Source organism: Amblyraja radiata, chromosome X, assembly GCF_010909765.2.
Source record: "Amblyraja radiata isolate CabotCenter1 chromosome X, sAmbRad1.1.pri, whole genome shotgun sequence".
NCBI classification, from domain to species: domain Eukaryota; kingdom Metazoa; phylum Chordata; class Chondrichthyes; order Rajiformes; family Rajidae; genus Amblyraja; species Amblyraja radiata.
Genome location: NC_045999.1, coordinates 224,876 through 250,069, shown reverse-complemented (window position 1 = coordinate 250,069; position 25,194 = coordinate 224,876). Strand labels below are relative to the sequence as shown.

Below are 25,194 nucleotides of genomic sequence, written 5' to 3'. Positions count from 1 at the left end.
AATGACTACGATTTGAATTCAAACTTTGTTTCCCCAGTATGTTGCCTTTATAGAACAGAGCTTTTATATAATATATTCTGTGGGTGATTGCATCCACAGGATGTACTTGGCATTCAAATATCCAAAATGAATCAATAGCTTGGCTTTGTTCACTGGGTAGGTATTGGAAATGAAAGTTCTGGTTGTGCATTTTTCTAAATGAATGCCAGCGTTGGAAAGAAAGAGATCGCGACCACTCCATGTGAGTGTTAATTTTATCCATGTTCTGCGGGATGCATTTGTTGAAGCCAACAGCATTGGTTTATGTGGGAAGCCTTGATGGATTTGGGAGGGTGATGGATGTATACTTTTGCAGGGACCATGTGCGGATGTGTGGAGAGTTAACACCGACATGGCACAGTTAGTGATTGGCCTTTATCTGTGCTGTAGAAAGGTTACAGAAAAAAAATCTGAATGCAGAAAGGACTTCTGGAAGAAAAGCTGTCAACGTTTAACTTGAATTCAGGGCCTGGATTTGGTTCTTTTTGCCTTTTATATGGATAGAAAAATATTATAGAACGTTATTTGGAATTGGGTGAGGGTCGATTGCATTCTATTCAGGGCACTAAACCATAGCAGGAATTTGAATACTAGATTCTCCTGATTAATTTTGAGACAAACAAGTTATGTGAGGAGGTTGACGATTAATTCTGGGAAGGAGTGAACATAGTGAACACCAGGGTCATCCCATGTTCTGTAAACAAATGTGTGTGTGTTTTGTGGGTGGAGAATTAACTGCTATGTTTTTACTATGTAATCTTTTTCAGGCCAAGTATGAAGCTGGTTAAGTTTAAGAAGGGTGAAAGTGTTGGACTCCGTCTGGCAGGTGGGAATGACGTGGGAATATTTGTGGCCGGAGTTTTGGAGGATAGTCCCGCGGCCAAAGAAGGTCTCGAGGAAGGAGATCAGATCCTCAGGGTGAGGCCATGTTGGCAATGATTGTTTGATTGACCCAAATGTGACTCAACATACACTTGAGGATATAATATTTTGTCAGAGTAAACTTTGACATGCCAGTGTATTTTGTGATGCATCTTATGAAAGCCAGCAGTGCAACACCTTTCAGTAAAGTCAAAGAAAATAACCATGGAAACTAACTTCCATTTGTCATCATATCTAAAGTTTCAATTATATTACTGAGAATAAGAATAGAAAATGTAATGTTCTTGGTGGAATTCCTAAATGTAGTTGAAGGGTGCTGACTTATGCTTGTTGTGTTCTGCAAAATGGAACAGCAACATTTGTTGGTAGCGGAGCCAGTCTGAGTATGTACTGCTGGTAACTAACCTGCCTGTCACCACACAGGTCAACAATGTGGACTTTGCAAACATCATCCGTGAGGAGGCAGTGCTGTTTCTGCTTGACCTGCCAAAAGGCGAGGAGGTTACCATCCTGGCACAACAAAAGAAAGATGGTGAGCTGCACGACTGTAGTCACAAGCTCAGTACAAGCTAAAGTAGTTCAGTATCCAGAGATGTAGTCATTTGTCAAGAGGGGTTTGCAGATCTTTACAAAGAGAAGAGCTGTTAACGGTGAAAATATGAAATCTGAAAATGCTGCAAATACCTCGCATCCGATCATCAACATTTGTGGAGAGAAAAAGTAATGTTTTTATTCCTGTCGACGATGGATAGAAACTATCATTTTGTTAAATGTGTTGGCAGGCTGCAGAGTTTGAATGATTTATGGTTTCTATTATTAGTCTTGTATTTGCAGCCTAGCCCGAACCTTTAATACAGCCGGGTCCTTTATATTCATCGTAAAAATATTTCCTATTACAGTCTATCGACGTATTGTGGAATCTGATGTGGGTGATTCTTTCTACATCCGGACTCACTTTGACTATGAGAAGGAATCTCCCTACGGCCTGAGCTTTAACCGCGGTGAGGTGTTCCGTGTGGTGGACACACTCTACAATGGGAAGCTAGGTTCCTGGCTCGCCATCCGAATCGGCAAAAACCACAAGGAGGTGGAAAGGGGTATCATCCCAAACAGAAACAGGTGCGTGAAGAACTTCCACTCAGTAGCACTTTATTATTTTGTGATAAGCTCTGTAGAATTTGGATAAATGATTGCTCAATCGAACACTGATTTTCCAGTCCTGTTGAAATGTTTAGACACGAGCCACTCTGCAACCTAAATTGAGAACATAACTGTTGCAAGATATATTTCCATCTGTTCTCCTGAAAACAATAGCCTGAATATTAGAAATTTGCCTTAAGAAAATCTTAACTTTTAACTTAAGGAAAAAGTGCAGCATGATGTAGTTTCTTGATGTGGTCACTGGTTGATGTTGAAATCTGTCTGTGGTTGTACTCAGAGCCGAGCAGTTATCCAGCGTGCAGTACACACTTCCAAAAACGGCCGGTGGCGATCGTGCTGACTTCTGGCGCTTCCGTGGACTTCGCAGCTCAAAGAGAAACCTGAGGAAAAGCAGGGAAGACCTTTCAGCTCAGCCAGTTCACACTAAGTTCCCAGCTTATGAGAGGGTCGTCCTTCGAGAAGGTATTGACACCTTCAAAATGAGCCTTCATGCAAAGGAAAGTTGATGTTGTCTCTCTGCCCCGGCCTCGCATTCTGTCATCACATAGTGCTTGGAAAGATCGTCTGAAACTGCACATAATATACAGGTCATGCTCTTGGGAGCAGGGCACATATTCCCCTTCAGCATGTGGAACTGTCGCCACTGAGGCATTTACTTTATTGGATTAACATGAGTCAGTGCCGAGCGAGGGAGTGGGAGCTGAGGGTGGTCTTGGTTCATAGTCCATGCCCAGTGTGGGGGCAGGGGGGGGGTGTGGGAGCAGAGAGTGGTCTCAGTTCACAGTCCGTGCCTGGTGGGGACAGAGGGCGGTCTAACCTGTGCAGAGGCAACTTTGTGAAGCCAGTGTGTGAAGATTGCTCGACATCGAACGTTCCTGTTCCTGTCTATAGTTGGTCATTTTGTCAGTTGACACGGGGGGGAGGGAGGGGGGGGGGGCACTCTGCAGAAGGCTGATCTCATTGTTGTGAGGGGGGTTTCTATATTGTCCAATCACCATGGCCAGGCAGGAAGAGCTGGTGTGTGTCCCAGCAGTAACATGGCCAGGATGTTGACACTGGTACCCTGCTTGTCACTCAACCAGGGACAGGACAAGTTCATGTAATAATGCAAATATGTTATAAACATGCAGAAACTACTGCTAAAATTATTTATGTGAATGCACTTGAAGGCCTGCCTACTGTGGAATTGATGAGATGCAGCACTCAGTGTTCTACATAGTTCCTGATGTGTATCTGTGCATCTTTGGTTTAACTGCCCCATGTCTTTTTGGTGTAAAGTCAATAATATTGGATGAGCCCCACATTACCTGCTCCTGCCATCGCCTGTCTTCATCATTTGTGCTCAGGATTTGACCCACAGCATGAATTGTCCAAACGTGTCGTAACTGCTGATTTACTTTATGTTGATAGTAATTAATTTGTTTGTCTTCAAGCTGGGTTCCTGCGGCCAGTGGTCATATTTGGATCCCTTGCTGACATTGCTCGGGAGAAGCTTGCCCGAGAGGAGCCAAACCTGTATGAAATTGCAAGTAAGTTTCAGCTGCCTCCACCTCCCACTCTGTTTCTGTGTCATGGCTGGGCAAGAGCACTGTCCAGGAGATGCCACTGCCGTGACTCTGGATGGTCCAGGAGAAGCCACTGCCGTGACTCTAGATGTCATCTGATGCCACGGAGCAGTTCTCTTCCCAGGTATCAGATGGCAGCAACAAAGTGAGAGCTCTGCAGCCCAGCCCACCACATCCATGCCATCTTTTTGCCCATCTACACCACACTCTTTGCCTGTATTCTTGCTTTTGATGCCACAACCATGCCTCTTATAATCCTGTATACTTCTATCAGGTTATCCCTCAGTCTACTTTGTTACAGTGGAAACAAGCCCAGCCTATCCATGTGTAGGAAAGAACTGCAGATGCTGGTTTAAATCAAAGGTAGATGCAATGCTGGAATAACTCAGCAGATCAGAGAGCATCTCTGGAGAACATGGATAGGTGAGCTTTTGAGTCGGGACTCTTCTTCTGTTCAGCCTGAAGAAAAGTCCTGGCCTGAACCGTAACCTATCCATGTTCTCCAGAGATGCTGCCCAAACCCGCTGAGTTACTCCAACACTTTGTCTTTTTTTGTTGTAAACCAGAATCGGCAACTCCTTATTTCAACATTCTAAGAAACGTGGAAAATGTGAATTAGCAATGAGACAAAATGTTTGCTTTGCTTCAAATGTTGAGTGGCTGACGTGGTCTGTTATGTCGCAGGGAGCGAGCCCAGAGATGCCGGCACGGATCAGCACAGCTCGGGCATTATCCGGCTGCACACAATCAAACAAGTCATTGACAGGGTAAGATGCCTTTCTGACGTTGCTGATGGACCAATTTACGTTTGTCGAGTCTGAAGTGACCTCTGTATTTACAATTGCCTTTTTGCTGTTGTAGGATAAGCATGCAGTATTAGACATTACTCCAAATGCAGTGGATCGGTTGAATTATGCTCAGTGGTACCCAATTGTACTATTTCTAAACCCTGATTCCAAGCAAGGCGTGAAAACAATGCGACAAAGACTCTGTCCCGAGTCTCGAAAGAGTGCTCGCAAGCTGTTTGAGCGTGCCTTGAAACTACGCAAGAACAATCATCATCTGTTCACGGGTGAGTGTAACATGCAAACCTGAACATGGAACAAGTAATTAGACCACAGCATTGTGGCTACGTCAATATTGTAACAAATGTGACATAAATGTTTTACAAGTTGAGAAGTGGTAAGAAGCAAAAGGGTGGTGTAATTTGGAACGAGCAGCAGTGTGTTGGGCAGGACTCTGCCTGATGGAGAAAAGTGGGAGCTGCATGGTGGTGATCGGGAGAGGGTTGTTCATGCAGGTCAGAGATGGATGATGTTAATGGTGAGAATATGGTCAATGGAATGTGGTAAAGTAGAATACTACAATTAGAAATAGTCTGGTTGAGTCTTTACTTTAGAGATACATTGTGAAAACAGGCCCTTCGACCCACCAAGTCCGTGCCGACCAACGATCACTATGTACTCTGCGCTATCCTACACACTAGGGACAAATTACAATTTTTACCGACGCCAATTAACCTACAAACCAGTACATCTTTGGAGTGTAGGAAGAAACCGAAGCACCCAGAGAAAACCCACGAGGTCACGGGGAGAATGTACAAACTCCGTACAGACAGCATCTGCAGTCAGGATTGAACCCAGGTCTCTGGCGCTGTGAGACTGCAACTCTACCACTGTGCCACCCTATTATTTTTTTTTTTTTAATCTCAAATTTATACCCATCAGTGTTTAGTGTTTGAGGTTTGACGAGAAAAAGATAGAGTTTGTGGACAAAATTGAAGACTTTAGTTTTGCAGTAATTGGAGTTAAAGCAACTGAATGTAGGTTGCTTGTTGTGACAGTGGAAGGGGTCTGGAGGGAGGTGGAGATGGGTGTGCTGAGCCTGCACGTCGACACAAGCATGTGGTTTTGGATGAGAAAGGGGAAGAGGTCGTGAACAGACCGGTCCGATACGTCGCCTATTCCTTCACTCCATAGATGCTGCCTCACCCGCTGAGTTTCTCCAGCATTTTTATCTAGGTCCGATACTCAAAATCAAATTGTAGGTATCGGAGAGCAGCCGCTTTGGGATGATGCATCGTCACTGCATAGCATCGCACGCCAAAGAAGCAGATCTTTGTCAATGCTGTTTGTGTGAGAGCATTGTTACTTCTGCCAGAGTTGTCTGATCCCCAGAATAATTATGAGCTGTGTTTGTGTTCTGTTCCTGCAGTTATATTGCAGGATGCAGGGTGAGTCAGGATCCTGAGACCAGCAGTTTGAACTTTCCAAAGTTATCAATGGCCCGTTGTTCAACTTTTAAGTGTTGGAGTAAATTGTGCATTGTGTTACTATGTCCGTTTATCGGGTGAACGTGGGGATTAAGTCCCTGCGCTTGGGTGTGATGGCCGTACACTGGTGTTTCCTGCTGATTGGGCAAGATATGCCGGGCATGCTGAGGGGAAGTTCATTGTACACCTTTGTGCCACTGCATCACGGATTCTCAACACACAACCTCACGTTTCGCTGTGTAGGGAGTTTGTGCAATCTGACATTTCGACCACAAATAAAGGCTGTTGGGGGAAAATAAATGATAACAGTTTTCCTGACTTTTTTTTTACAGCGAACTTCAATTTGAATCCAATGAATGATGGCTGGTATGGGGCATTGAAAGAATCTGTCGACCAGCAACAGAACCAGTTAGTTTGGGTATCAGAGGGAAAGGTATGATGGAAGTTTAATTTAAGTCAAATTATGTACACTGTTGTGCTTTTTAGAATGTTCCTTTCCCCTTGTTCGCACCAACCATTTACCATGAGCTGCTGTATTAACGTTTAAAGATACAGCGCGGAAACAGGCCCTTCAGCCCACAGAGTCCACACCGATCAGCGATCCCGGTACACTAGCACTATCCTACACACTAGGGATAATTTACCATTTTTACCGGAGCCAATGAACCTACAAACCTGTACATTTTTGGAGTGTGGGAGGAAACCTGAGCACCCAGAGAAAACCCTTGCGGTCACGGGGTGAACGTACAAACTCTGTGCAGCCAGCGGCAGTAATCAGGATGGAACCCGGGTCTCTGGCGCTGTGAGGCAGCAACTCTACTGCTATGCCCACTGTGCCTCCCCTAGGTCACGAGGCAATTTAGGTAATGTAAACTACCCTTAACATCGTGAAATCCGTCCTTGAATTCACATGCTGGAGTACATACATTCTTTGTCCGTGTATGGAAATTAATCAAACCCTGGAAATGTGTGGAGTTGAAATAAGCTGAAAGTAAAAGGAGCTGCAAAAGTACAATTATTGTACTTGGTCTGGCTTCTAACTTCAGCAAAGTGAAAAGACAGTGAAAATAAAGCCATTCCAGTCAGAACCTGTTTGAACCTGGCAGGGCCATGCTTCCCACGTCTGATCTCTGCCAAGTGGAATTGTTTCTGAAGAATAGCCACAAGTATCGTTTGATTGTTGCATTCCCCTATCTCGTTAAAGTTAATCTCCTACAAGAGAAGCCATGAGGGTGAAAGGTTAGCATCTAAGTTATAGAACATAGAACAGCACAGGAATAGGGCATTTGGCCCATGATGTCTGCGCCAAACATGAAGCTGACATAAACTCATCCCTTATGCCTGAAGATGATCCTCAACCCTCAATTCCCTGCAGATTCATTTAAAAGCCTCCTGAACTCTGATCAGCTCTTTAAACAACTCCCACACGTCAGTCTGAAGAAGGCTCTCGACCCGAAACGTCACTCATTCCTTCTCTCCAGAGATGCTGCCTGACCTGCTGAGTTACTCCAGCATTTTGTGTCTAATCCCACATGTCAGATATGGACTTGCCTACAGATGTACTCTTTGTAGCGTTTGCCTCGTGTTGTACTCTGCTTTGTCCAAAGGTCCAAACTTATCCTTATCGTATCTTTGTCCTTATCTTAAAACTTATGGGATTGTGATCACTGTTTCCATAATGCTCTCGCACTGAAATGCATGTAGCCCAGCCAGCCTCATTTCCCCATATATGGTCCCTCCTCCAGTTGACTATCTATACAAAAAACCTTCTTGGATATGCCCAACAAATTATTTGGTTAACAAACAATTCGCATTGTTAATGATCTAGCAGATGCCCAAATGCTGAAATGTTTTATTGAGTGAGTGTAGTTTGGACAGTTGCATGATTGTGTGCTCTGGTTTGGTGTGTTGTCTCATAGGCTGACGGTGCAGCAGAAGATGACCTTGACTTGCACGATGACCGTTTATCGTACCTGTCGGCTCCAGGTAGCGAGTACTCCATGTATAGCACAGACAGTCGGCACACTTCCGATTACGACGACACAGACACAGAAGGCGGTGCCTACACTGACCAAGAACTGGATGAGACTCTCAATGATGATATTGGACCCACCGAGCCTGCCATAACTAGGTCTTCGGAGCCAGTAAGGGAAGATTCGTCGATGATGCACCCAGAATCCATGCCGCAAGCATTGCCATCTTTGCCAGCACAAGTGCACACTGTTGATTCTTCTGCCTACAAACCTTTGCCGAATCAACCGGTGAGTCAGCCTGTGACCAAAGCATTTTCATTTATGAGTCGTCCTTAAATACAGGAGAGGTGCCGGGAGACTGGAGGGTGGCAAATGTTGTACCTCTTTTCAAGAAGGGCTGCAAGGAAAATGCTGGGAACTATAGGCCAGTGAGCTGAACATCTGTAGTGGAAAGTTACTAGAGAGTATTCTGAGGGATAGATTATACAGGCATTTGGATGGGCAAGGGCTGATTAGGGATAGTCGGCATGGTTTTGTACATGGGAGGTCGTGTCTCACTAATCTGATTGATTTTTTTGAAGACGTGACCAAAAAGGTTGATGAGGGCAGAGCTGTAGACGTTGTGTACATGGACTTTAGTAAGGCGTTTGACAAGGTTCTGCATGGTAGGCTGTTCTGGAAGGTTCGATCGCATGGGAGAGATAGCTGAATGGATAGCAAATTCAATCAATCTCTTCTGTCTGCACATGATCTATATCCCTCCATATCCAAATGCCCGCCAACAAGCTTCTTAAATCCTACTATTGTATCTGCCTCCACTATCACCCCTGGCAGCTCATTCCAGGCTCCCATCATTCTCTGTGCAAAACACATTTGCCCTGCATATCTCCTTTAAACTTTGCCCAACTCTCCTTAAAGTTATGCCCTCTATAGTCTTTGACATTTCCACCCTGGGAAAACTGTCTTCTCTATCTGTCTCCAATAATTAACCTGGCTCATTTAGTCCAAGCCTTTCCTATCCACATAGCTGTCCAGGTGTCTTTTAAGTAGCATCATTCTAGTGAGATATCAGAATTTCATGACAATCAAGCAGGATTGCCATGGTTTTATGATGAGATAATGTTGCTTGATGGGTGCTACAGTGCTTTGAGGATGTAGTGGGCTGGGCAGGTGGGAGGGGTCCAGTGGATGTTGTATAAGTGGATGTCTAAAGGGCATTGGGTGAGATGCTGGATGGGGTGTGAGAACGATGGGGTCTGTTAATGGTTGACCCAGTTTCTTTGAGTTCCATCAACTGTTAGACGGAGATAAAGGAAGGGCCTTGGCCTTGGAATTCTCCACCCAGAGAACTATGGAGGCGGTCAGATATCGGACTTACAAGGCACAGGGGTACAGAGAGTGGGAAGTTGGTGTTGAGACCACGATGCACAGCCATGATTGTGTTGAATAGTGCAGGAAACGAGAGGCAGATTGGCCCTTTCATCTGTTGTATGTTCTTGGCAAGCGGGCGGTGTAAAATAAGTTGTGCAGAATATCTGCAAAGTTGGTGATTATCTGATTTATTTGAAGGTGAGAGGCAGGCAGAATGATTCGTAGCTAGTGGTGACAATAGTGATGAGGATTGTCTTTGTCAGAGTTGTAAATTAATTTTGTTTTTAATATGTTTTGATAAACTGTCCTGCATTATGCGAATTATTTAAGAATAGTGTTGTAATCGATGTTTCCCCCAAGGATGCACCTTGTAGGTACCATGACTTGCATTAAACTATCTAATTTTATCTTGGACATTTCACAGAAAGCAGATATTCTTCCTGCAGTACTCAGTTCATCCCAGCAGCTTGAATCTATTCCTGTGGTGACAATGTCCCCCACAGTCAATGCCACAATAGATCTAAACAATGTGAGACGTGAGGAGATGGCCTCTCCCTCCCACAGCAGCCCTGAGCCTTACATCGACCCCCACAGCAGCCCCAGCCCTGAGCCTCCAAGCTTCATTAATCCTGTCAGTCCAGAGAGGCTGAGAGATGCAGAACCGGCAGCAACTCGAACTGCAGAACCAACAAAGGTACCACTCACTTGCTGCAAACACCTTGCATGCCTACTGCACACATCTGCTTGCTCATGTTCAACCACCTGCTCTCTCTCGTTTCCAAGCTAAACACTTTGCTGAAGTTAGAGGCCAGACCAAGTGTGTGGTAAGCAAATTAACAACCTTTATGATGCAGAAGGGAAAGCGGAGTTTGTAGTGCCCAAGCTCAAGAGATAGCACTGATCTGCCTAATTATTCTAATGAATATTACACAGGCACTAACTGTATTAACATTTTAAGTATATTTCTGAGTTTCCTTTCTAACAGCAGAATGTTATCCAAAGCATTACATTTTAAAAGCTAATAAAAGTTGATCCAATCGAGGGTAACATTAGACTCTCAGTATAACAGTGTCTTAAGCAGTTTGAATAAGGGCTTTAACTCTGATATAGTTGGTTTGGCCTATACCTTGACTGTTCTGCTTGCGCATCTTTCCTCCAGTTTCTTACTGCTTCACTTCATTGCAAGGCTCTCTGCTGGGCTGGCCCCTGTACCGGTTGTGGACTGCAAGTAGTATTCTTGTGGCATGGGTGGAGGGCATCTTGCTCTCACGGCAGGCATCAGCATTGTTTTTGGACAATTTATTTTACTTAATCCTCACAGATCTGTTTCTAAATGAATATTCGTCTGGCTGTTCACTGCGATCAAGGGGTAGCTCTGAATTTAATGAGAGCAATGCAAGGTCAGCATTTGGTCTGCATTGTTTTCAAATGTAACCTTTCTACTTTTTTTAAACATAGAAGTTGTAGGCATTCGATGCTGTGGGGAGAAAGTCGTATTGTCCTGAAACAATTGCATTTATAATCCAGTTTTATACAGACGCATTACTTTAATTGGAAAGAACGTTATAAATCATTGCATGAATTCAACTCATTACAATTGTGCTCAAAACATACAATCTTTCTGAGTCACTGTTTAAAATTATTTGTTTAAAGTTGTTGATCTATGATTGAGACTGGTATTTGAAAGCTCCCATATTGAGCATATCCTAGGAGACAAAGTACTCCTGCAGCCATCAGTGCAAGGCCTCTGCATGGTGCTGAGACGTCAGCATGGTTGTTCGTGTTCCCCTGAGTGGATGGCCACGGTTTAGACAGGAAAGTTAGTCGTGAAGGGGCCAGCTTCCTCTTTCACTCTTCAGTAATGATACATGTGATGTCAATTCCTGCATGTAACATGTTGGATTGGTGTGTAGTCTAATCATTGTGGCTGGGATAACATTTTCACACGGGTTTTGATGTAAAAACTTCAATTATAGTCAGCTTGAAACAATCATCAACTTTAATGTGAAGAGCAAAACAGATGGGCTGTAAAGGTAAGTGACAATTTATTCTCCCCCACAAGCAGGCCTAGCTCGTTATAATTAGTGATCAGGCAGAGCTTTGGGTGGGCCAGATATCAACTAAATGGCTGCAGAGGGAGAGCTGATCAGCTGTCTTCAATCTAGTAATTCCATCTTAAAACACTTCTGTGTTGCCCAATGAGTTTACCAGACACATTTTAAAATGTACATTTGAAACCAACCAATTGAAGCAAAATTCAATTAAAAAAGGATACAAATATTGGAATTAAGGAAGGAACCACAAATCCTGTCGTCCTGTGAACAGATGTTAGAGGTGTCTCTGGATCCACAGTTGAATGGCAGGTTTGGAGCAAAGATCTGGAATCGTGTGGCAGGTAGTGAGACTGATGTGTACTCCAAACCTTTCTGTGTTGTTTCTTCACATGAGTGTCTGTACACTGCTACAGAGTTTCTCTCTTGTTGTGTAGATGTACAAGGACTCGCACAACGATGGTAATCTGGGTCGTAATTACGAGATGAAGCAGCCGATAGGCAACCACTCTGTACTGCGGTCTGAGAGAGAGAGGCCAAGTAATGAACCTCCACAGCAGCAGCAGCAGCAGCACAGGGAATATGAGCATCAGCAGCAGCACTTTGAGGAGCAACCTTACAGGCATCAATCACAAGCAAAATATGAACAGCTTCCTCCAAGTTATGGTTCTATTTCACATTACGATGAAAACCTGCCCGGTTACAATGACAAGTGGCCACATTACCATGAAAAGCACACTCCCTACCAACCTGCCCCCTACTATGAGGATCAGGATCCACAGGACTATGAGCCAAAGCACCAGGAACATTACCCAGATCGTGCCTACCCCCCACAACACGATGACCCATCGCCACCTTCAGGCCATGAGAACAGACTGCCACGTTATGATAAGCCACTTAAAAATTACAAGCCACCACAGCCGCAGTTCACTGACCCACTCCTGCACGGCTATGACCCTCGGTCTCGATATGAGAGCAGTCAGCAGGCTTTCCACCCACCAGCGTCCAGATCTCCAGAACCTCAGCAGCAGTATTTTGAACCCCAGCCCTATGACCAGAGCCCACCTCAAGGCTACAACTCCCTCCCCCGCCAGCTGGAGCTGGTCCATAACACGGATGTCTCCTTCCCCCCTCCTCCTCCCCCCCACAGTAAACCTGTCGACACTCTGCATTCGGTGGGTAGACAGCTTCCCCCTCCTGTAAAGCCACAGCTGGAGGAAGATGTGGATCCAGCAATGAAACCGCAGTCAGTCCTCACCAGGGTCAAACTCTTTGAAAGCAAGACAACTACTTCAATGAAGAGCAAGGACCCAGCAGAAATAATACCAGTAAGGGTAGGTTCATCTTTTAAAACTTACTTTATGCAGTAATGTTTTTACAATGTCTTGATATAAAGCATAGTTTTAGAATTTTAATATAAAGTGAATGTTTGCACCAATTTCTACGCTGTTTGGATTTACCCCTAATATTGGTGCCGGGCTTCAGTATGAGAGGATGTGGTTAGCGTAACTGATCTCCTAGGTGCTGTGTCAGACACACTTCTGCTAATTCTAAAACATTCAGGTGGTTACATTTTGATCTACTGATCACTCTGTTTTTCTGAGAAAGTTATTTGAATTAATCTGCATTTGTAGTTGTCACATGCCTTTAAGTATGACTTTTCCACGCCACATGTTTTTGTACAAAAGCTGGTTTTGCTGGTCAAGTGAAATAATTTGCAATCTTTTTTGTATATCTGTTTTGACTGTCCTGATTTTGGTGTTGCAATGTTGAGAAGTACAGTATAAAATGGTTCACAAATGCTAGAAGAATGAACTGTAAGTGCTGGTTTACAAAAAATGTGCTGGAGTAACTAGGTCAGGTGAACACGGATTGGTGATGTTTCTGGTCGGGACCCTTCTTCAGACTTGAATACCAGTTTGAAAAATCAAGGGAATATTGATGTTCAGAGCAGATTTGGGAGCTGCTGGTACCGGGGAAAGAGCTGCATGAAATGGTTGTCTTTCTATTTTACTAAACTGACAATTCTACTTCTAATGTGTAGGCAGTGCCTTTCTAAACATTAGAAGTAGATGGACACAAAATACTGGAGTAACTCAGCAGGACAGGCAGCATCTCGGGAGAGAAGGAATGGGTGACGTTTCAGGTCGAGACCGTTCTTCAGACCAAAGACCCGAAACATCACCCATTCCTTCGCTCCAGAGATGCTGCCTGGCCCGCTGAGTTACTCCAGCGTTACTTCTATTGTTTTCTGCCTAGTCGTATCTTTTGGCTGAAACATTTCAAAACAAACCCAATTAAGTTGACTTTTAACCAGAAAGGCTCATTATTTGGCTAGGCCCATACCCATTCTGAAAACGTTATTCTGCTATTTAAGGTGTGTTCCCAAGAGTGGTGTCAGAGCCACTGCCTGCAAACGAGATTTTTCACATTAGTGAAAGGAAGACCATTTTCAACTGTCTTTTTGTTTGGCTGAATCATAGTCACTGTTGCGCAATTTCAATTAATTCCAGCTGTTGAATTGGGATACATAGGTTGCTGTTTTTTGGTAGTGGTGTTGATAACTAGCATGCCAAGCAAGAGTTAGATGCTTGAAACCATCCTGTTGAAATATATCTTTCTCAATTTTATACATGAGACTGGCTTGACTTTTGGGGACAATAAATGAATTGTTACTTTGGTTTTATTGGAAAGTTGATTGTGGAGATGTTGACGACGATGTAACTTGTCTTCTTTCAGTCTCCTGAAGTTGCTCCTAAGCCTGTGTTACCTCCTGCTCCTGTTGCTGCTGCTGCTTCCAAGCCAATCTTTCAGTCTGCACCGGAGCAAGAAAAGCCTCCACATTTGTACAGGTACTGCCGTTGTATTCAACCTTTGTTCAATTATGTTATCTGGCTGATTGGACAGGAATTATTGGATTCATTACTTTTGGCCTTGGTACAGTGCTTTTGTATATAATCCTCATATTTTTGGATTCTCTGTCCCGGCATCTGATGTTCTTGCATTGATTTGTCCATGGGTATACAGCGACAATGTAAATGCTGCCCGAATGGACACTGGAAGTTCTGCAAATGCTTTGTGTGTTGAGCAAAACGTCAAAATTCAGACGTTAAAACAAGATGATGTTCCCGGTTGGGAGGCCTCTGCCAAAACCGCAGCTGATCGCTATGACCTGCAGTAGCTGTTTTGACCCGATTTTAAAATGTCAGCATTGAAGTTTACATTAATTTCACATTTGGAGCATCGCACAGCTTCATTGGCGGCCTCTGGGAATGGGTCTGCTGGCTTTGGCCTCTAAATAGGCCGTAGTATGTAGAATGTGGATGAGAAAGTGGAATAACATAGAATGAGTGATTGATGGTCAGCCTGAAGGCCTTGTTTCCATACTGTATCTGTAAACTAATCTAAATGTACATGCTGGTTCAGGCTGAGCATAAATGCAAATTCTTTGTTATTTTGACGTGGGATCATCTGCTGTTGAAATATTCTTACTGAATCATTCAGTAATTGACGTTATTCACCTGCAGGAGCTCGGAGCCTCCAATGAAGATTCCTGAAGAAACTTTTCGATCAAACAGTTATAGCGCAGACGAAGATGAGGAAGATTATCGGAAGCAATTGTCTTATTTTGGCCGCAGAAACGTTGATCTGAAGCCTGTAACACATCTCCCTCCCAGCAGCTTCCCAGAGCCATCTAAATCTGACTTTATGCATCAGCCCAACTACCCCAGTTACCTGCCCAGGTAAGCACCAGCTGCACACGTTGGGGTTGAAATTATTGAAGGATGCTCTCGGGTTTCCTCACTCTGATCCTGAGATCTACAGTGACTGGAGATATAATTGGGATAGTCTGACCAGGGTAAACACAGACATGTGCATCCTTCACTGAAGTTGAGGACTAGTATCCTGTCTTCCACTGTGTAGTAGATAATAAAATACAACCTGTTGAACAGTTGGTTGGGTTTGAAAAAATCAACAGCAAAGCAAGGATAGATGTCAATTGCAATGCTATCAAGCATTATTTATTGTCCAAAAAGTGGGAATACAATTTATACCTAAGCTGTCATACTAAAGTTATGCAAAGTAAATGATGACTTCAGTAATTGTGGAGAAACCTCACCAATCATCTAACACTGGGTTTTATCACAGCACTGAATCCTTTTACCACCACGGTGCAGATATGAGTGAGATGAGTCACTCCCTGTGACATCAAGATTACATTAGATGCCGTGTGCATCAAAGAGCCCTGTTAAAAGTGAAAGTATTTAGCATTATAGTGAAATTGCAATTAGAAAAAATCCCTGTGTTTGTTGGTCAGCTGTCTTGACCCATTTGTTAGCATCTTGCAGAAACTCTTCAAAACCCAATCATTTTTTGCAAATTCATCTTCCGTGTAAGGTCCGGTGTGAGGATGTTTGCTGATGAATGCACAATGTTCAATTCTCTTCTCAACTCTCCGATTAGTCCTTCAGTCTTAAACGTCCCAGGAAGAGAGTGGAGGTAGCTACTCTGAACATTCAGTGGGTTCCTGATTATCAACGAGTTGAGATATAGCGGGCAGATTCTCGACTTGACTTAATGTGCTGATATCTCGTGTATCATGGAGCCAATCTCATGACGTTCTAGGCAGGATCATGCATTGTGCTGGGACGTAAACTGTTTCACATGTCTCAGTCAGTGCAGTTTGTGTAGGGCCATGACCATTTCTGTTGTACTCTGCCAGAGTCCAATCTCATAGTGGATGAACTGCAGCAGGCTTCATTGAGGCATGTTGTTGATATTTGTTTGATGTCTGGCATGTTGTAAGAGCTGTCCTGTTATTCCCAGGAACACAACGGCAGAGTTTGACCACGTGATCAAGCCCAGCACCGCTGAGAAGAGATATGATTCTGGGTCCCAGCTGCCTGGCTTTCAGTCCCGTTATGGACCTCCAATGCAACCTGTGCACCCCAAGGTGTCTCCATCTGAAGGTAGGTTTGTGGTCTCCACTATGTGTTGGGTCTGTACCTAAAGGTACCTAAATAACTGCTGCCTTTTTACTGACTGCCTTTGGAACAATGTGTATCCACAGAATTAATTAACTTAACAGTTGTAATTACAAATCCACCCTCAGTGGATCAACTAAAGTTGTGTTGTTTCATCAAAAGATATGTTACCATACTTGGGGACGAGCAAACTAACTGGCCCCTTTGTATCCCAACCATGTTACAGCCAGTGAACTGAGATTTCCAGGCCCCTTTGCCTGTGAGCACCCGCTGTGTGCAAATCACAGCAGTGAGAATGCTTCAGAGATGTTGGCTTAGCAGTGTAAAGACGAGCGCACCACTGAGGTTGTGGGAAATACTGCATAAATACACATTTTTATTCTGTAGCAGGGACATATATAATGAGGTTCCTGACTCGTTAATCTCATTTGATCTTGGTTTGGGGGCAAGTATTGGTCTGACACCAGGAGAAATGATGCTGGAACCTCTACATCAAGCTGGGATGGCTTTTGTTCAATGTTTTTGAAACATAGAAACATAGAAAATAAGTGTAGGGGTAGGTCATTCGGCCCTTTGAGCCAGCACCGCCATTCAATATGATCATGGCTGATCATCCGAAATCAGTACCCCATTCCTGCTTTTTCCCCATATCCCTTGATAATGTTAGTCCTAAGAGCTAAATATAACTCTTGAATTAAGTAACATGTCTCTTGAATATGGTAACATATCTTTTGTGAAAGGGCAGCACTTCCAGCTGTAGGTGCGATGAGCATCAGCTTGGATGGTGAGCTCGGCTGTAGTCTCGGTGAGCATCAGCTTGGATGGTGAGCTCAGCTGTAGTCTCGGTGAGCATCAGCTTGGATGGTGAGCTCAGCTGTAGTCTCGGTGAGCATCAGCTTGGATGGTGAGCTCGGCTGTAGTCTCGGTGAGCACCAGCTTGGATGGTGAGCTCGGCTGTAGTCTCGGTGAGCATCAGCTTGGATGGTGAGCTCGGCTGTAGTCTCGGTGAGCATCAGCTTGGATGGTGAGCTCGGCTCTGAGTGCGTATTGATTGACTTACTGATGGCATCAATTACAATTTTCATAAGATGGTCAAACTCTGCACGATTTGACTTTAGGCGTAAACGTGGGTGGTGTAGATGGGGCGTCTTGGTCGACATGGGCAAGTTGGGCTGAAGGGCCACTTTCCATGCTGTACAATCACCCCCTCATCCCTAAGGGGAGACACTCATTCCCCGCCTCTTAATCCTGACATTCTTGCAATCTTAGGATAAGCAAGAATTTTACATTGCTCCCTTTTCCCCTCCTAATGTCTTTATATTCTCTCTGATACACTCTATTTGAGACTCCCTCAATCCCATTTACCTCCACCTGCTGTGTGTTTCACTCACTCACCGAGCGACTGCTTGTACTTTATCCTTACAATAAAATGTTTGAATCAAAGCAAAGTATATTTTGTTGGTTGTAAATTGTGTGGCTGGAATATGAGTATGGAAAATGAGAGATTGGCTCGTGACTTTGCTAAAAGTCGTCTCATTCACTCAGTACGACGTGGGGGGAATCTTGTGTGTTGGTGAAACCTCCTGATCGGGATGGGCTGGTTTGCTACACATGAGGGAGGAGCAGGCATTTCAGTCAGCTGCTTACGATGCCGTTCTGTAGCCAGCAGAGAGGGTTAGCATAAGCATGATGGGCCAAATAGTCTCCTGTGCATGATCACTTTGATCCTTCATGAGCTGTGGTTAACTCTTATTTGCTCTTCTTTGCAGTGAGTTCGATGCCGCAGGATATGCCTAGTGTCCTACAACTGAAGCCTGAAATGCCTCAAAGCAAATCCCAGGCTCTGAGGCCCACTGCTCGAGAGGAACCTTCTCATTCAAATTTTTACCTTCCGAAAACCTTCACTGTTTCTGACAGATCCCCTGTGAATGGGATGGAGCAGCCTCAGAGGCAACCTGCCACAGCATACAACCGCTTCACTCCAAAACCGTACACAAGTGCAGCACGGCCCTTTGAACGGAAATTTGAGAGCCCAAAATTTGATCACAACCTCCTGCCGAGTGATCCTCCACTACAGCCCAAGCCAGAGCCGCTGGTAAAAGCTCACGCCTCTCCACAGCACATTGACTTCGACAGTGGCACAGACACATTCCCCAGGTCATCAGACCACAGGCTGAAGTATCAGGCAAACAATATCCACCCTGTCCCTAAAGCAGTCCCTATCAGGTGAGTGGCTTCAATTAACATGAAGTATTGAATGATATTGAGTGTTTGAACCTTGTTATGGAACCTGTTTTGTTGCAGAGCCTATAAGCAAATGTCAGATCATCAGGTGGATTCTGTTGTTGAAAGAACTGAGCTCGCCCAGACTAGGCCAGGGCTAAGCGAGCAGTGTAACAAATGCTTAGCAGCTTAAGAACATTGACCAGCACAGGAATGTCCCTCTATGTCTGTGTCCACCATAGTGCCAATTCAACTACCATCATTGTTCATGGCCCAAAAATAAGTTTTTTTTTATCCCTCTCCTTTTTTGTCAGACTGAGTGAGGACTTGTGAGTTCCCCTAGATCCTGCCCTATCCCTTTGTTGATTTGGTCTTCCTGTTGGTCCTGTGGCCCGCGGGTACAGAGTGAGCAGGTGACCCTGCAGCCACACGTAACGTGCTGTAACGGTGAGGGTTCAGGCGGGGCAGCATCAGTGGTGGGAGAAGTGATTCATAGTTCAGGGCATTGTGTGTCACAGCAGTACGGTCTGACGCCCTTGCTCTTTCTCAGTCCCAGTGCGCTGGAGGATGATGAGGATGATGATGGCCACACGGTGGTGGCGACTGCCCGCGGCATTTTCGACAGTAATGGAGGAGTGCTGAGCTCCGTGGAGACTGGCGTCAGCATCATCGTCCCAAAGGGAGCCATTTCTGAGGGAGTGGAGCAGGAAATCTACTTCAAGGTCTGCAGAGATAACAGCATCCTCCCACCTCTGGACAAGGAGAAAGGTTTGCACCACTTTCCTTCCTGCAATGTTCAATAAGGGTTTAATTAGTGTCCTGCCTTGAGCGTTGTGAAGTAACTCGGCAGTGTCCGAGCTTGCTGTCCTATCACTGGCTCGGGGCCACTTGGCCGACATTTCAGCCAAACCTGAATGAAGCAATTTGTTGGGCTTGTCCAAGCAAGTAGAGGCAGCCAATGTAATAGCACTACCTGCTGCTGCAATGGGACGCCAGCATCAATCAGGTCCTGTCCATGTGCAGGACAGTTTCCACGGCAACGCTGCCTGTTGTCGACTAATCGCTAGTCCTGTACAGGAATAGTTTGGCTTGGGGTGGGATGTTTGAGCAGGGCTCTACTGCAGCACCTGGACTATTGTCTGGTCCATTTGCCTTCGCCCGTCCAGGGCTCTCAGCTCAGTCCTCGTGTAGTGTGAATCAAATTGTGGAGCTGGCGGGAGGAAACGACAGGATGGCGATTCGGGCACAAGCCGTGTCAGGGTCACGTTCCCTCCCTCTGCCTCCGCTGTCCACCTTCCACTGTTCCACCTTCACTCGCTTTTGTTTTGGATTTGGGCCATTGTGTCCTCATGTCAACTGTGCTAACTCTTTCCACTCCAGGTGAAACACTTCTGAGCCCGCTGGTAATGTGTGGACCACACGGCTTGAAGTTCCTGAAGCCCGTGGAGCTACGGCTGCCCCACTGTGCGTCCATGACTCCAGATGGTTGGTCTTTTGTTCTAAAATCCTCTGACTCCTCGTCCGGTATGCTCCTATCTCTTCTTCTCCTCCCATTGCCCACCATTTTTACCCCCATTCAACTTCTCCCCACCCCACCTCTTACCCCTCTCCTTACCCCCTCCACTTCCCCCTAGCCACTCCCCCTCCCTTCTCCCCCTCTCGCTACCCCTTCTCTCCCCCCTCTCTCTCTCTCCCTACACTCCCCCCTCTCCATACACATCTCTCTTTCTCTCCCTACCCCATCTACCCCCTTTCTCTCTTGCTCGCTTGCTCTCTACCCTATCTCTTTTCCTGCCCTCTCTCCCTTTCTTTCCCTGCTCCCTCTCCTCTCTCGCTCCCTATGGAGGTTAGCTGCATGTAATGATGCATTGCCTTTTCTGACTCTTGTCTCATTTGGAGTGTCATCATTTCACTCTTTAATTCTGTTTGCTTTAGAAAGAAAATCCATTCCAAAAATATTGCATGCGTGTAATAATTAAACAGAAGGTGACGTCATTAATGTTTCCTGATTTTCACATTGAATTGATTCCTGGGAGGGAGGGGACATTAAGCAGAATCATCTGAAGTTCAGAAAACCAGGAGGCGACCTCAATAAGACTTACAAAGTTCTTTAAAGACTTAACAGGACAGATGCACATTTAACCTTTCCTTGGCCAGGATGTCTTGAAGTGAAATTGCAATCCCAAGATAAACAATCGATCATTCTTGGCGAGATAACAGGCACCTTCTGTACCCAGTGCATAACGCCTGTTTAATACTGGAGCATTTTAGCGCAGTAACTGGCATTTTGTTCCATGATATCAGTGCCAACGTAAACTAATCCCATCTACAACACGTGGTCAATATCCTCTATTATCCCCCTCACTCTTCACGTACCTGCCCAAATGTCCTATTGCTATCAGATCTGCTTCCACCACCTCCCCTGCAGCCCTGTTCTGGGCGCTCTGATTTAAAAATAAACATTTCCCCCTCACATCCTCTGTAAATGTTCCACCTTTCACCAAATCTATGCCTTCTGGTGTTTGTAAACAAAACAAACCACACCATTTCTCAAGAAGCATATTCTGTATTTTCTACCCAGCATGTTTAGTAGCTCTGTATTCATGGTAGTGATTGTAGATTGGAGGATATTAAGGAAATCATGTCTAGGTGCAGCAAAGTGTTGAGCAAAATGATCAGCCATTACATTTGGGCGTTTGAGCAGCAGGTATGATGACATGGCCAATTGCTGCCACAGGATGCAGTCTCTGAATGTCCGTGCAAGTGAAGTGTGAGTGCTGCAGCTGATGTTACCTCCAGCATTTTGCTCGATCCCATCCACTTGGCTATTGTTTCTTTTTGCACAGCTTGGGAAATTGTACATCAGTGACTGGAGGATGGGGAAAAATGGGAATAAGTAGCATAGTGTTCTGTTGGAGAGTTGGCAAGGACTTGATGGGTTGAAAAACCTTCCTCATTAGAGCATAGGTACAGGCTCTTCAGCCTAAGATGCCCCTGCCGACTAGACTGAGCCCATGCAAGAACGGTCCTCAGATTCACCGTGGTTAAATTGGCAAGGGCAAGGCAAGGGAGTGTGCTCGGGTGGGGAAACTGTTATATTTGCCAGCTCTGCAGATTTGTACTGCAGGGAAAAGATCAGATAAACTTAGTGATTTTATTTTAAAACACTGAGGAAGATTTAACTGTGTGTGTGTGTGTGTGTGTAAAATTGCAGATCTAAACATAACAGGAAGATCCTATTGTCCTTGGAGTTAAAGCAGAGGGCAGAGACTAAGTGATTTTTGTGGGCATTAGAGGGAAGATAGGGGTGGTGATAGACTGGTCCTCGTCTGAAGGGCTGGTGCTGAAACCCCAGCCAGTTGACAGTGTGACACGAGGAGCTGGGTGGTGGGCACGGGGTGGTGGGGGGGGCGATGGGACACACTGGGCTCCAGTGACAGACACAACCTACCCACAGGCTACATTCAGGGCCATAATAATTTGTGACCACTGTGTAATGTTTGTGAAGTAGTAACAGGCAAATGTACACACTGCCCCCTGGATAATTAATTCTCTTCTCTATCTGGTACTGATAAGTGTTTCATGTGGTCACCCCTTTTCCCTCGACTTCTCATTTTAGTTTAAGAATAAAAATAATATATTTTATTGTCATTGCACATAGGCGCAACGAGATTTGGTATACAGCTTCCATCCGATGTCATAACTTAAACACTAATAAAATTTAGATACCACGAGTATCTAATGTGGATTAGATGGTCGGTCTGTGGTGGGAGAACCATTGAAAGTTCAGCTCGCAGCTGACAACTTGACAAGGACCTGTCTGTGGGATGGGATCCCTGCAGTGTTTGCTGCATCTAATCAATGTTCCACCGTTAAACCAGTCATGCTGCTGATTAACAAAGCTGTGCATTTATTTTTTCCAGGTGATCCTAAGAGCTGGCAGAACAAATCTCTCCCAGGAGATCCGAATTATCACGTGGGAACAAACTGCGTCTCGGTCCTGATTGACCACTTTTAAAGGAACCAGTGGGTGACGGAGAGCAGTGCCAGTGGGTGGCACGGAGATTGAAGCAATAACTTCCTTTCACACAGTCTCCTGAGGCTGCGTGATGACCTGAAATGCAAATATTCACATTCTAAGTGCTGTGAATGGAGTTGCAGGCAAGCTTGCAATGTCCCAGTGTCTGAACTGTAACGTTTCCCCAGTTTCTGTTAACCAGCAGAGATGCCTTGGCATTAATAGCTATTATTTACAATACTAAATTGATTTTTCTATAACTTTGCAGCCTATACATGTTTATATGGGTAACCATGTTCTGGTTTAAATGTAGAAGTTACATTTCTATGACCTTTAGTTATGAAGAGCAATTTGACTTGAGTGACCTGGTGGGTGTGGTCTGTGGCTGTACATAAACCCCAGTATCACCCTGATGCTCTGTTTGTAAATTAACATTTTTTATGTCTTATTTTGTATAAAACAAAACTGAAATCACTTTCTAAAGAGTATCTTTATATTCTGCCAATATGGGGCCTTTTGAGCAGTTGTAAAATTTGGAGCAATAAAATCAATACTGAGATTTAAAACAAAATCACTGAATTTTTTGCAGCTTTGCATTAATGTCGCTGTGTTCTTTGAGGATGACGTTTGTGTAAAGGCACGGGTCCTTTATATTTGAGATAGTTGGCGTGCAGTGAGTGGGATCTTTGGGTAAAGTGGCAGGTCACTGTACAATGTGTCCCAAAGTGTATTTTTGTACTAATAGACAATATATTCTGGCACATCAGTACATGGCTTGCTGGAGATTCTAACACGGCATCTGTTAACCACTTCACCATTGATGTATGGCTGACTTGTTTCCTGAAGTTACTCAAACTACACCTTTCTAAATATACCACTATTATTGAATAAAAACATTTTTAAGGTACTAAGTTGTTGTCCTTTGCTTGTCTGATGCTCCATTCATGTATTTCTTCCTGAAGGCACAGACTATTGCTGGAGAACGTTGGTGTGTGGAGGCCAGGCAGTGCCCCGGTGTCTGTGCTCAGTCAGAGAGCGCTGGGGCCAGTAAACCCAGGCTGCTGTTACTGCCGCAGTAAAGGTGTTGCCACTCAGTACAGTTTCAGTTCTGGCAGAAGATCAGGTACGCTGGTCTTTTATTTCCTTGCACCTGAGCTAGCACACACTGGGAACCAGACTGTTATACTCTCGTCATTCACTCATTGGGATTTAGGAGTTCAAGTTGTTCTTCAGCTGCTGCAGTCCTGGGACATCCTCAACTGTTTAATGGGAAATAGGCTTGTGCCATCGTGATGCATGGGCGTGTAACAAGTGATGCTTCTATGCTGAAAAGATAAGAAACCACTGGTCTAAATCAGTTGGCATAATTGGCATGTATAGTAGTGAGAGCCCAGTTTATTCTGTCGTCTGTAAGTCATTCCAAGGGTTGGAGCTTCATCTGTTTCAGATTTCCAGCTTCTGCAGTTTATTATTTTTAATTTACTACTGAGTTTTCCACTTCTCGGTCAGGAAAGTCGACCTTAAAATTCTCCACCTAAAATGCTTGGGTAGCATTTTGCTTGTCAATTTGGCCTTGTTCAAACTTAGTGCATTCACTTTATCTCTGGGTTTTTGGTAAGTTGTTAACCAAAACTTACTTGGCAGCCACGTTTCTTTTCTTTACTGCTTCAGAACAGCTGAATTGATTGAATCCCGAGGGGTGTACTGCCCCAAGTGGAACAATGCAACTGTCATAGAAACACCCACCCTCTCCAGGCCTGGTGTCACAGGTAGATCGGGTGGTCAGGATGGCTTTCAGCACATTGGCCTTCATCAGTTCGAGCATTAAGTGTAGAGGTTGGGAGGTTATGTTACCACATTTGGAGTATTATGTTTAGTTTTGGTCACCATGTTATAGGAAAGATGTTGTCAAGCTGGAAATAATGCAGAGATTTTTGGGAATGTTTCCAGGATTGGATGCCTTTGGCTCTAGGTAGAGGTTGAGCAGGTTAGGACTTTATTCCTTGGAGCACAGGAGGATGAGGGTTGATCCTTCAGAGGTGTACAAAATCGTGAGGAATAGATCAGGTAAATGCAGTCTTTTGCCTGGAACTCGAGGACATGGGTTTAAGGTGAGGGGAGAAGATTTAGGAACCTGAGAGGTAACTTTCTCACACAGAGGGTGGTGGGTGTATGGAACAAGCTGCCAGAGGAGGTAGTTGAGACGGGGACTATCGCAACATTTTAAAAACATTTAGCCAGGTACATGGATAGGAAAAATACAGGCAGGTGGGACTAGTGTAAATGGGGCATGTTGGTCAACATGGGCAAGTTGGGCTGAAGAGCCTGTTTCTGTGCGATCTGACCCTATGACTCTCACCGTTGGCACATTAAGTCTATAGTCCCAGTTGCTTGCTTTTGGCCCATAGCTCTCTCTACCCATCCTATCCATATATTTGTCCAAATGTCTTTTAATAATATTTTTAGTGATGCTATTGAAGGCACAGCAGGGGGAGGGGGGGATACACACTAGAGGCAATTTACTGTGCCAGTTAATCTACAAACCTCCATGTCTTTGGGATGTCTTAACAAGTCTGTGCCCCTTTGTGTTGAGTCGAGGGACCAAGTAGTGAACAGATTATCAGCCTCTGCCAGCTCCTCCCTGCTTGACTCAG

General features: G+C 44.7%; 2 protein-coding genes across 9 annotated transcripts in view; one reads left to right on the top strand and one right to left on the bottom strand.

The window, feature by feature from the left end:
* The window catches only part of tjp1 (tight junction protein 1), a 96,694-nt gene extending 73,247 nt beyond the window's left edge, over window positions 1-23,447 (top strand). For 5 of the 8 annotated variants that reach the window (XM_033015086.1, XM_033015088.1, XM_033015089.1 and 2 more), the window contains 18 exons: window positions 807-957; window positions 1,345-1,453; window positions 1,821-2,040; window positions 2,360-2,544; window positions 3,516-3,611; window positions 4,332-4,414; window positions 4,509-4,719; window positions 6,252-6,352; window positions 7,839-8,180; window positions 9,688-9,957; window positions 11,752-12,648; window positions 14,054-14,166; window positions 14,842-15,057; window positions 16,142-16,284; window positions 18,069-18,525; window positions 19,073-19,290; window positions 19,903-20,046; window positions 22,446-23,447. In XM_033015086.1, coding sequence (XP_032870977.1) covers window positions 807-957; window positions 1,345-1,453; window positions 1,821-2,040; window positions 2,360-2,544; window positions 3,516-3,611; window positions 4,332-4,414; window positions 4,509-4,719; window positions 6,252-6,352; window positions 7,839-8,180; window positions 9,688-9,957; window positions 11,752-12,648; window positions 14,054-14,166; window positions 14,842-15,057; window positions 16,142-16,284; window positions 18,069-18,525; window positions 19,073-19,290; window positions 19,903-20,046; window positions 22,446-22,540 — 4,051 coding nt within the window. In that variant the 3' untranslated portion in view covers window positions 22,541-23,447. The remainder of the gene's footprint in view (window positions 1-806; window positions 958-1,344; window positions 1,454-1,820; window positions 2,041-2,359; window positions 2,545-3,515; window positions 3,612-4,331; window positions 4,415-4,508; window positions 4,720-6,251; window positions 6,353-7,838; window positions 8,181-9,687; window positions 9,958-11,751; window positions 12,649-14,053; window positions 14,167-14,841; window positions 15,058-16,141; window positions 16,285-18,068; window positions 18,526-19,072; window positions 19,291-19,902; window positions 20,047-22,445) is intronic. The other 3 variants (XM_033015092.1, XM_033015093.1, XM_033015087.1) reach the window with 2 other exon arrangements.
* The window catches only part of mtmr10 (myotubularin related protein 10), a 902,395-nt gene that overhangs the window by 799,138 nt on the left and 78,063 nt on the right, over window positions 1-25,194 (bottom strand). The window lies entirely within an intron of this gene.